Below are 13,058 nucleotides of genomic sequence, written 5' to 3'. Positions count from 1 at the left end.
TTTTCTTGGCTGCCATTGGCATAATCCTGCTAAGAAAAAATTCAAAGTTAGGAAAAATTTTTTAGAGGTGTTTTTTTACCTTATGAAAATCAGGTCATAAGTTTTTTAAATCACTAAAGCTTTATCCTGTGCTATGTGAGGATTTAGCTGAATTCTTACCTTTTATGTTTCTTGGTGCCTTTTGTGTCTAAATGCCAAATCTGAGCCCTTTAAGCATGTCACGCTTGGCATGCACAAGGAATGAAGAGCAGCCTCAATAGTTCCTAAGAATTTTTGACATGACAGGATGAAAACAGTAATTGTAGTTTTTCAAATTCAGCCAAGCTTTTGAAATAGGATAAAGTTACCCTGCTGAAAATCTGCACTGCAGGCAAAAAATTTTTTTGAAGATGGTCTCTTCAAAAGCTGGAAAAATTTGAAACCAGCAAATAAAGCAAGCCTCCCCAACCATCTCTCATATTCCCTTCAGCTGCACACACGTTTAGAAAGCATATATTAGTACAAAATTTATTTACTTCTGAGAAAGGATGAGACTCAAAATTGGTTGTTTGAACTGGTTAGAAGTTTCCCTAAAAGAAAGAAATGTCTCCTTAAAAAAAAAACAACATACTTATAGCCCTGGTGAGTAAATGTAACATGTTTTTCTTCTTTTCTTGCTGTTTGATCTAAGCCTTTGTACTTGGTAAATTTAGAATGTCAATAAATAAAGGCATTTCTAACCTAAACCTTTTATGCTGTTACTATTCCAAATTAAAATATAACAAGGAAAACATTGAAAACAAATAGACTAGTATATATAACATGCTATATAGTTTAGTTTGATGGCTTTTTAAATTGAGGTGTTAAATAAGTGTAGGTATATTGGAATCTAAAACTGTGGTGCTGTATAGCTATTGTAAAGAAATGGGTGAATTTTTGTTTTAAATCTTGAGGTGGTTTTTGAATTCAAGGGATGTTACCTGACCAGTAATGAAGCATTGATTTCAGTTCTTAGGCGAAAGACTCATGTAGCAATATAGGTTTTGAATGAATTATTCACATGTTCAGTAAAGGCTGAAGCTCTAAACGTGTCCCTTGTGGCTTTTCTGTGTGAGATGTGGAACACAAATAGTGCAGTGGCTCTGAGTAGTTGTCTGACAAATAAGTAGCCCTTCATTAGCTACAGTATCACTCTACTTGTGTCTAAACGTTCCCAAAAGACCTGAGATAAAAACAAAAAATTAAGAAGGGGCAAGAAGGAAGAGAGAAGAGGAGGAAAAATACCCATGGAAAAGCATTGGTCCCTAATTATTGTCTCAGATACCACTCAGTTGAAAAGTATGCTCAGTGGTGTCCCAGGTGATTTGGTCACCAAGACAAAGAGCATTTATCAGGCAAACCATTGGATTTCTTTCCTGCTCTTTAATTTCCCTCTTGATAAACCCTAGAGACAGGTTGAAAGAGTTTCTGTTTCTACTCATCAGGCAGGCTTTAGGTTCTGTTTCATTGTTTTATTTACTTTTTGTTCTTCATACCCATCTAAAACCAAGGATTTGAGGTAGTGTATAGTGAGAACATACATACAAAAGAAATGTTAAAGTTAGAAAGCTCAGAAACTGTTCAAGTGGAATGGGGAGAAAATTCTACATGAACGCCAGGATAAGATAATAATTGTACTTGAGCATTAAAATTGAGTACTGTTTTCAAGCACCAGTATAGTTGAACTAAATTCCAAAAAGAAACACCAGTTATTATGGTTCTTATCTATAAAAAGGAGCATAACGATTTTTCAGGAGAGAAGCCTTTTCTGGTCCTCAGTCCAAGGAAAACTTGTATAAATCTTTTTTCTTTTAAATTAAGGTATGATTGATATACACTCTTATGAAGGTTTCACATGAAAAAACAATGTGGTTACTACATTTACCCACATTACCAAGTGCCCACCCATACCCCAATGCAGTCACTGTCCGTCAGTGCAGCAAGTTGCCAGATATCCACCATGTCCCTTCTCTGTGATACACAGTTCTCCCTGTGATCCCCCACACCATGTGTACTAAACATAATACCCCCCAATCCCCTTCTCCCTCCCTCCCCATCCACCCTCCCACACCCCTCCCCTTTGGTAACCAGTAGTTCATTCTTGGAGTCTCTGAGTCTGCTGCCATTTTGTTCCTTCAGTTTTGCTTCATTGTTATACTCCACAAATGAGGGAAATCATTTGGCATTTGTCTTTCTCCGCCTGGCTTATTTCACTGAGCATAATGTCCTCCAGCTCCATCCATGTTGTTGCAAATGGTAGGATTTATTTCTTTCTTATGGCTGAATAATATTCCATTGTACATATGTACCACATCTTTATCCATTCATCTACTGATGGACACTTAGGTTGCTTCCATATCTTGGCTATTGTAAAAAGTTCTGCGATGAACATAGGGGTGCATATGTCTTTTTGAGTCTGAGAAGTTGTATTCTTTGGGTATATTCCAAGGAGTGGGATTCCTGGGTCAAATGGTATTTCTATTTTTACTTTTTCGAGGAATCTCCATATTGCTTTCCACAATGGTTGAACTAGCTTACATTCCCACCAGCAGTGTACGAGGGTTCCCCTTTCTCCACATCCTCGCCAACATTTGTTGTTCTTAGTCTTTTCGATGCTGGCTATCCTTACTGGTGTGAGGTGATATCTCATTGTGGTTTTAATTTGCATTTCCCTGATGATTAGTGATGTGGCGCGTCTTTTCATGTGTCTGTTGGTCATCTGAATTTCTTCTTTGGAGAACTGCCTCTTCATATCCTCTGCCCATTTGTTAATCGGGTTATTTGCTTTTTGGGTGTTGAGGTGTGTAAGTTCTTTATATATTTTGGATGTTAACCCCTTGTCGGATATGTCATTTACAAATATATTCTCCCATACTGTAGGATGCCTTTTTGTTTTGTTGATGATGTCCTTTGCCATACAAAAGCTTTTTAGATTGATGTAGTCCCATGAGTTCATTTCTGCTTTTGTTTCCCTTTCTCGAGGAGATGGGTTTAGGAAGAAGTTGCTCATGTTTATATTCAGGAGATGTTTACCTATTTTACCTATGTTGTCTTCTAAGAGTTTTATGGTTTCATGACTTACATTCAAGTCTTTAATCCATTTTGAGTTTACTTTTGTGTATGGGGTTAAACAATAATGCAGTTTCATTCTCTTGCATGTAGCTGTCCAGTTTTGCCAAAACCAGCCGTTGAAGAGGCTGTCATTTCCCCATTGTATGTCCATGGCTCCTTTATCATATATTAATTGACCATATATGGTTGGGTTTATATCAGGGCTCTCTAGTCTGTTCCATTGGTCTATGGGTCTGTTCTTGTACCAGTGCCAAATTGTCTTGATCACTGTGGCTTTGTAGTAGAGCTTGAAGTTGGGGAGCGTAATTCCCCCTGCTTTATTCTTCCTTCTCAGGATTGCTTTGGTTATTCGAGGTCTTTTGTGGTTCCATATGAATTTTAGGATGATTTTCTCTAGTTTGTTGAAGAATGCTGTTGGTATTTTGATAGGAATTGCATTGAATCTATAGATTGCTTTAGGCAGGATGTCCATTTTGACAATATTAATTCTTCCTATTCATGAGCATGGGATGTTTTCCATTTATTGGTATCTTCTTTAATTTCTCTCATGAGTGTCTTGTAGTTTTCAGAGTATAGGTCTTTCACTTCCTTGGTTAGGTTTATCCTAGGTATTTTATTCTTTTTGATGCAATTGTGAATGGAATTGTTTTCCTGATTTCTCTCTCTGCTAGTTCATTGTTAGTGTATAGGAATGCCACAGATTACAGTGTATTAATTTTGTATCCTGCAACTTTGCTGAATTCAGATATTAGATCTAGTAGTTTGGAGTAGATTCTTTAGGGTTTTTTATGTACAATATCATGTCATCTGCAAACAGGGACAGTTTAACTTCTTCTGTACCAATCTGGATGCCTTTTATTTCTTTGTGTTGTCTGATTGCTGTGGCTAGGACCTCCAGTACTATGTTGAATAGAAGTGGGGAGAGTGGGCATCCTTGTTGTGTTCCCAATCTTAAAGGAAAAGCTTTCAGCTTCTCTCTGTTAAGTATAATGTTGGCTGTGGGTTTGTCATATATGGCCTTTATTATGTTGAGGTACTTGCCCTCTATACCCATTTTGTTAAGAGTTTTTATCATGAATGGATGCTGAATTTTGTCGAATTCTTTTTCAGCATCTATGGAGATGATCATGTGGTTTTTGCCCTTCTTTTTGTTGATGTGGTGGATGAGGTGGATGATGCTGATGGATTTTTGAATGTTGTACCATCCTTGTATCCCTGGCATAAATCCAACTTGATCATGATGGATGATCTTTTTGATGTATTTTAAAATTCAGTTTGCTAATATTTTGTTGAGTATTTTTGCATCTATGTTCATCAGAGATATTGGTCTGTAATTTTCTTTTTTAGTGGAGTCTTTGCCTGGTTTTGTATTAGAGTGATGCTGGCCTCATAGAATGAGTTTGAAAGTATTTCCTCCTCTTCTATTTTTTGGAAATCTTCAAGGGGAATGGGTATTAGGTCTTCACTAAATGTTTGATAAAATTCAGCAGTGAAGCCATTTGATACAGGAGTTTTGTTCTTAGGTAGGTTTTTGATTACCAGTTCAATTTCGTTTCTGGTAATTGGCTTGTTCAGATTTTCTGTTTCTTCCTTGGTCAGCCTTGGAAGGTTGTATTCTTCTAGAAAGTCATCCATTTCTTCTATGTTATCCAGTTTGTTAGCATATAATTTTTCATACTATTCTCTAATAATTCTTGTATTTCTGTGGTGTCCGTAGTGATTTTTCCTTTCTCATTTCTGATTCTGTTTATTTGTGTAGACTCTCTTTTTTTCTTGATAAGTCTGGCTAGGGGTTTATCTATTTTGTCTTTTTCTCGAAGAACCAGTTCTTGCTTTCATTGATTCTTCCTATTGTTTTATTCTTCTCAAATTTATTTATTTCTGCTCTAATCTTTATTATGTCCTGCCTTCTACTGACTTTGGGCCTCATTTGTTGTTCTTTTTCTTTTTCTAGTTTCATTAATTGTGAGTTTAGACTGCTTATATGGGATTGTTCTTCTTTCTTGAGGTCGGCCTGTATTGCAGTATACTTTCCTCTTAGCACAGCCTTGGCTGCATCCCACAGATTTTGCGGTGTTGAATTATTGTTGTCATTTGTGTCCATATATTGCTTGATCTCTGTTTTTATTTGGTCATTGATACATTGGTTATTTAGGAGCATGTTGTGAAGCCTCCATGTGTTTGTGGGATTTTTCATTTTATTTGCGTAATTTATTTCTAGTTTCATAGCTTTGTGATCTGAGAAACTGGTTGGTACAATTTCAGTATTTTTGAATTTACCGAGGCTCTTTTTGTGGCCTAGTATATGATATATTCTTGAAAATGTTCCATGTACACTTGAGAAGAATGTGTATTCTGTTGCTTTTGGGTGTAGAGTTCTGTAGATGTCTGTTAGGTCCATCTGTTCTATTGTGTTGTTCAGTGCCTCTGTCTCCTTACTTATCTTCTGTCTGGTTAATCTGTCCTTCAGAGTGAGTGGAGTGTTGAAGTCTCCTAGAATGAATGCATTGCATTCTATTTCCCCTTTTAATTCTGTTAGTATTTGTTTCACATATGTGGGTGCTCCTGTGTTGGGAACATAGATATTTATAATGGTTATATCTTCTTGTTGGATTGTCCTCTTTATCATTATGTAATGTCCTTCTTTGTCTCTTGTTACTTTCTGTGTTTTGAAGTCTATTTTGTGTGATACAAGTACTGCAACTCCTGCCTTTTTCTCTCTGTTAGTTGCATGAAATATCTTTTTCCATCCCTTCACTTTTAGTCTGTGCATGTCTTTATGTTTAAAGTGAGTCTCTTGCAGGCAGCATATAGATGGGTCTTGTTTTTTAACCATTCAGTAACTCTATGTCTTTTGATTAGTGCACTCAGTCCATTTACATTTAGAGTGATTATCGATAGGTATGTACTTATTGCCATTGCAGGTTTTAGATTCGTGGTTACCAAAGGTTCAAGGTTAATTTCCTTACTATCTAAGAGTCTAACTTAACTCACTTAAGATGCTGTTACAAACACAATCTAAAGGTTCTTTTCTTTTTCTCCTCCTTTTTCTTCCTCCTCCATTCTTTATATATTAGGTATCATATTCCGTATTCTTTGTCTATCCCTTAATTGACTTTGGGGATAGTTCATTTAATTTTGCATTTGCTTAGTAATTAGCTGTTCTATTTTCTTTTCTGTGGTTTTATTTCCTCTGGTGACAGCTATTAAACCTTAGCAACACTTCCATCTATAGCAGTCCCTCCAAAATAGACTGCAGAAATGGTTTGTGGGAGGTAGATTCTCTCAGCTTTCGCTTATCTGGAAATTGTTTAATCCCTCCTTCAAATTTAAATGATAATCTTGCCGGATAAAGTAATCTTGGTTCCAGGCCCTTCTGCCTCATGGCATTAAATACATCATGCCACTCCCTTCTGACCTGTAAGGTTTCTGCTGAGAAGTCTGATGTTAGCCTGATGGGCTTTCCTTTGTATGTGATCTTATTTCTCTCTCTGGCTGCTTTTAATAGTCTGTCCTTATCCTTGATCTTTGCCAGTTTTATTACTATATGTCTTGGTGTTGTCTTCCTTGGGTTCCTTGTGTTGGGAGATCTGTGGATCTCCATGGCCTGAGAGACTATCTCCTTCCCCAGACTGGGGAAGTTTTCATTAGCTACCTCCTCAAAGGCACTTTCTATCCCTTTCTCTTTCTCTTCTTCTTCTGATATCCCTATAATGTGAATATTGTTCCATTTGGTCACACAGTTCTCTCAATATGTTTTCATTCTTAGAGATCCTTTTTTCTCTCTGTGCCTCAGCTTCTTTGTATTTCTCTTCTCTAGTTTCTATTTCATTTATCGTCTCCTCCACTGTATCCAACCTGCTTTTAATACCCTCCATTGTGCTCTTCAGTGATTGGATCTCCGACCTGAATTCATTCCTGAGTTCTTGGATATCGTTCCATACTTCCATTAGCATGTTGATGATTTTTATTTTGAACTCCCTTTCAGGAAGAGTCATAAGGTCCATATCATTTAAATCTTTCTCTGGAGTTATATTAATTTTACAGTGAACCAGGTTCCTTTGGCGTTTCATATTTGTATATGCGCCCTGTAGTGTCCAGAAGCTCTACTCTGCAGCTGCTGAGCCCCTGAAGCAATGTCAGGGGTTGCAGGCGAGCAGTATTGGTGCCTGGGGGGAGGAAAGAGCTGTTCCCTCTTTCCCAGCTGCTGTGTCTGTCTCCACTGCCTTAACCAGTGGGCCGAGCACACAAATATAAGCTTTTGTCCCAGAGCAGCCGGTATGGATCCTTGCTTTCCACAAGCGACTGGAATCTCAGTCTCTCCAGGAATTCTGCCTGTATTAGCTTTCCAACTCATTAATCATGTGAGTCTCATGGAAGCACCATGAAATGTAGGTCTGTGCTCCCAGAGCAGATCTCCAGAGCTAGGTATTCAGCAGTCCCAGGCTGCTATTCCACTCCCTCCTTGCTCCATTTCTCTCCGTCCCGCCCGTGAGCTGGGGTGGGGGAAGGGCTTGGGTCCCACCTGGCCACAGCTTTGGTATGTTACCCTGTTCCGTGAGGTCTGCTCTTTCTCCAGGTGTGTGCAGTCTGATGCCGTCCTCTTTCCTGTTGCCCTCTCAGGATTAGTTGTGCCAACTATATTTTCTAATTGTATACAGTTTTAGGAGGAAGCCTCTGTCTCTCCTCTCACGCCGCCATCTTTAATCCATCCTCACTCTATAAATCTTAACATAAAGAACCGAGAGTTATGATGAGCAGTGTCTTCAATATGTGTTTTGTGGAAGGTACAAAACCACTGTTCAAATTCTGTTTGCTTGTATTGACCCATAGAAATTGAGGGTATAGTATTAAACATAACCCAGTAAAATCATTTTAGTGGGAAACTGTACCAATGGTATGATGCTTTCCGGTGATGTAACTGTGTAGCATTGGAGCTGAAAAATGTATGGGTTAGCATTAAGCTTCCCCCACCCCAATTAGTTTTGTTGACTGCTTTAAGAGGACCAAATGGCAATCATTCATACTGAATTCTTTGGCTGTTACTTGGAATAGAGATAGACTGTGTACTGTTGATTGAAGCTACAGGCCTCAGATAATAGTTCAGAGGTTGGCTTGTGTTTTGGAATATCCTACTTATGAGGTGGTTTACAGAGATACTTAAGATAAGGGCTGTAGTTTTTCTCAATCAATATCTGTCTAAAAGAGTTATTTAATCTTACTATGCTGATGGACAGTGACTGTAATGGGGTATGTGGGGGTACTTGATAATAGGGAGAGTCTAGTAACCATAATGTTGTTCAAGTAATTGTACATTAATGATACCAAAAAAAAAAAAAAGAGTTATTTAGTGTCTTACTGAGAAAAATTCTGGCCTTGGGCAATAATGTGACCGTGAAGTTTTAAGGGAGTCATTACTATTAGGATTTCTAGGCTACCAAGAATCTCCCTGTGGCTTTGGTTCAGTATTAAGAGAACTTTTTTATTTTGCTTTTTTGTAATTGTCTTTTGGTGGATCTTAACATCCTTTTTGTCTTTAAGCCAATACCACATTTTATTCAATGACAATATAGGCATGTGGGCACATTCTTCTAGAAATAGTCCAGAACAGCTTCTCCCTTCATAGCAGAACATCTAGTCAGTGTTTACCAGAGATTTAGGGCATACCAATTTATTTTTTATTAAGGTATCATTGATATACAATCTTATGAAGGTTTCATATGAGCAACATTGTGGTTACTACATTTACCCATATTATCAAGTCCCCTCCCAAACCCCACTGTAGTCACTGTCCATCAGCATAGTAAGATGCTATAGAGTCACTAGTCTTCTCTATGCTATACTGCCTTCCCTGTGACACCCTGTACATTATGTGTGTTAATATGTCATACCCATTTTACATAAGACACTGAGACAGGTGCTGGGGATATAAGAGTGGATAAGATGGATAGAGTTCCTGGCCTCGTGGGGCTTGGAGAAGGCTATGTGTGGTGAGCTAATTTTTAGCTGCATTTCAGCTTGGCACTGCAAGGCATTTTCTGGTTGAAGTATTAAGTCTATTTTAGGGATCTGGGAAGAAGGTAGGATGGTAGGGTTTTACTTAACATAAAAGTAAAACTTGTACACATGAGACATAATATTGTATCTCATTTATACTCCACACAGAAAAATAAGTTAATACATTAGTTTAAAATTTTTTAGAAAAGCCAAAAACTATAAACAAAAATATCACTTATAATAACACTACTTAAAGATAACTACCATTAGCACTTTGGAGTATATACTTCCACACTTCTTTATATGTATTAAAATTTTTTTTTTCTTTGGAGTATAGTTTATAGTAAAATGCACAGATCTTAAGTGCAGTTGATGCGTTTTGACAAATGTATACACCCATGTAAACTCACCTGAATCAAGAATATTGTCTTCTCCTTATGAAGTTCCTTCATGCCCTTTTCCAGTAATTCACTTCTCCAGAAGTAACTACTGTTCTGGTTTCTGTTATCATAGATTAATTTTGCTTGTTCTTTGATGTCATCTAAATAGACTCACTCAGTGTATACACTTTTGTGTTTGGCTTCTTTTGCAAATGTATTTTTTATTTTAATTTTTTAATGTACCATATCAGATGACACATATTGTCTGCTTGTTTCCTTTCTGTGTGTGTGGTAAGGTTGATCTGTAGGTTCAGGTGTGGTCAACCGGATCCATTGTTTACAGAGCTCCCCTTTATAGGGATCTCTTTATATTTTCTCCAGCTTTTTGCCTAAGTTTTAGCAGCCATTGGTGATCATTGCCTGGATCATCAGTTCATCAAGGGTTGTAAAATGGTGATATTCTAATTCCATCATTACTTCTGCATTTATCAGTTGGAATTCTTCTGTAAAGAAGAACTTTCCCTTACCAGTAATGGTTGGATATCTGGCTGAATTCATAATTATTTCCTTAGATTTGGCTCCTAGAAATTGAACTGCATAGGCAGTTCTATTCTTGAAGGGTTTTTATAAATATTACCAAATTGCTCTTAAAGCTGTGATCTCAGTCTACACCCCTACCATCGTTATGAGTAAAATGCTGTTTGCAACTTGTAGAAATGATGAAGTAAAACATGAGAGATGGGTAACACCGTAAATGTGTTTGTCAATCTGAACTGTTCATCACTTGGCTTTTTCTTAGTGCTAATATACTGGTATTGGGATGAATATAATGTGACTTTGGAAATACTTGTGTGCATTGAACATGTGTTGATTTTGAATTAGAAGGATAGATAATATTGTTAGTAAAAAAAAAAAAACCCAATAGCTTCATTTTTTTCTTACTGATACACAGTCTTATTTTAGTTTCCAATAGCTTCATTTTTATAATATTGACTATGTATGTTAACCTTGTTTCAAAATATAATAGCCCTCTTAGCTTAAACAATTACAATTAATTTTTTTTCCTTGCAGTGACATTTCTGGGGGCAAACCCCTGGAAGTCGAGATGGCAGGGATAGAGTACATGAATGATGATCCTGGCATGGTGGATGTTCTTTATGCCAAAGTCCATATGAAAGATGGCTCCAACAGGTATGTTTCTGGCATACTACTTGCTTTCAATCAAGTGGTGCCTAAAAGTATCCCTGAAAGTTCAACTCGTTTTAACTTATTTTCTTTGAGATCTTATTATTGTAAAGAATGTGCTGATTCTTCTGTTTTTTAAAAATAGTAATACATTTTTTAATATCTGGAAAGAGGAATTTGTTATAGGAAAAAAGTATCAGATTTTTACTGTGATAATGATTGAGTTACTTACATGGTGAATATTGATAGTAGCAATCTGGTTTTTATGAAAACTCAGTGCTTCTTTCATGTTTCCAGGAAAACAGGAGGTAGGAAGGAAGGCTTTTTAGGGTGGTAGTTTAAAAAATGACATGATGCAGATCTAGTGAATATCAGGACAAAATGGGAATGATAACTATATAACCTTCATAGGATTATTAGACTTAAATTACTTTACATGAAATGCCTAGAACAGTGCTTGGTACATACTAACATATTAAAACAAACATCAGTAAATATTTACTGTTTTTTGTTTTTGTTGTTACCACACTGAGATCCCTTCTAGGAATCCTCAGTCTGTAACCCATGCTGTTACTGAGGCTAGCCTAGGCATCCTAGCCATTTCCAGTGTTAATGCCATGTATTAATCTACTTAAATCCTTTTGTAAGCAGAAGAAAACAACTTGATTTGGAAGTCTGTTTTCATGTGGTCTTTTCAAGGCAGGATAGAACAGAGTTCATACTGAACCAGAGACCTTCTGGAGAAAATCTAGGCAGGCCCCCAAATTGATTTATTTTCCTAGAGGATCTCTTCTAAGGTTTCTCTTACCTCAGCTCAAATTGACACTCAATTCTCTCCTATCTCAATTCAATTAAAAGTAAATTTTGAGGGGAAGGGAGGAAAAAATGGTATAGAATCAAGTTTTTTGTGTGTTCTAGATTAGATTTTCTTCCTGGATATCTGGCATGTGCCTAAAGAACATACCAATGGCTTTGCCTTAAAAACTAGAGACACACTGTTATTTTAGGACATCCCGAAACATTTCTACCAGGTTGGAATTTGATACCTGGTATGGCTCATTTACTTTGTGTTCTAAGTCACAACTATATAAATGCCTTCAGCATAGAACAAATAATCCTAAAATTCATGTGGAACCAAAAAAGACTGTGAACAGCCAAAGCAATCCTGAGAAAGAAGAACAAAGCTGGGGGTATTATGCTCCCTGACTTCAAGCTGTACTACAAAGCTATAGTAATCAAAACAGCATGGCACTGGCACAAGAGCAGACCTATAGATCAATGGAGCAGAATAGACAGCCCAGATATAAACCCATGCATATATGATCAATTAATATATAAGGGAGCCATGAATAATACAGTGGGGAAAGACAATCCCTTCAATAACTGGTGCTGGGAAAACTGGACAGCTACATGCAAAAGAATGGAACTGGATTACCATCTTACTCCATACACAAAAGTAAACTTGAAATGGATCAAAGACCTAAATGTAAGACATGAAACCAAAGAATTCTTAGAAGAGAATATAGGCAAAAATCTCTTGAACATAAGCATGAGCAATTTTTTGTGGGACTTATCTCCCTGGGCAAGGGAAACAAAAAAATGAACAAGTGGGACTACATCAAACTAAAAAGCTTTTGTACAGCAAAGGACACCATCAACAGAATAAAAAGGTAAACTACAGTGTAGGAGAATATATTTGTAAATGATTTATCACACAAGGGGTTAATACTCAAAAATAAAGAATTTGTATGCATCAATATCAAAAAAACAAATAACCTGATTAAAAAATGGGCAGAGGACCTGAACAGACATTTCTCCAAAGAAGAAATACAGATGGCCAAGAGGCACATGAAAAGATGCTCCACATTGCTGATCATCAGGGAAATGCAAATCAAAACCATATTGAGATATTACTTCACACCAGTTAGAATGGCCACTGTCCAAAAGACAAGAAATAACAAGTGTTGGTGAGAATATGGAGAAAAGGGAACCACCCTACACTGTTGGTGGGAATGTCAATTGATGCAGCCACTGTAGAAGGCAGTATGAAGATTTCTCAAAAACCTAAAAATACAAATGCCACATGACCCAGCAAATTCCACTTCTCGGAATTTACCCGAAGGAAATAAAATGCCTTATTTGAAAAGATATATGTACTCCTATGTTTATTGCCACATTATTTACAGTAGCCAAGAGATGGAAGCAACCTAAGTGTCCATCAATAGATGAATGGATAAAGAAGTGGCACATATATACAATGGAATATTATTCAGCCATAAAAAGAAAGAAATCCTGTCATTTGGGACAAAATGGGTGAACCTAGATGATATTATGCTAACAAAACAAGCCAGGTAGAGAAAGACAAATACTGTATGATTTCACTTATTTGTGGAATCTAAAAACAAA

General features: G+C 36.9%; 1 protein-coding gene across 7 annotated transcripts in view; it reads left to right on the top strand.

Annotated features, from left to right (window-relative positions):
- ASCC1 (activating signal cointegrator 1 complex subunit 1) overlaps positions 1-13,058 on the top strand; it is a 155,919-nt gene that overhangs the window by 74,541 nt on the left and 68,320 nt on the right. For all 7 annotated transcript variants that reach the window (XM_057505961.1, XM_057505959.1, XM_057505957.1 and 4 more), the window contains exon 7: positions 10,539-10,658. In XM_057505961.1, the coding sequence (XP_057361944.1) occupies positions 10,539-10,658 (120 nt within the window). The remainder of the gene's footprint in view (positions 1-10,538; positions 10,659-13,058) is intronic.

Source organism: Manis pentadactyla, chromosome 8 (assembly GCF_030020395.1).
Source record: "Manis pentadactyla isolate mManPen7 chromosome 8, mManPen7.hap1, whole genome shotgun sequence".
Taxonomy (NCBI): domain Eukaryota; kingdom Metazoa; phylum Chordata; class Mammalia; order Pholidota; family Manidae; genus Manis; species Manis pentadactyla.
Note: the sequence above shows the minus strand (reverse complement) of the source record. Positions and strands in the feature narration are given on the sequence as shown.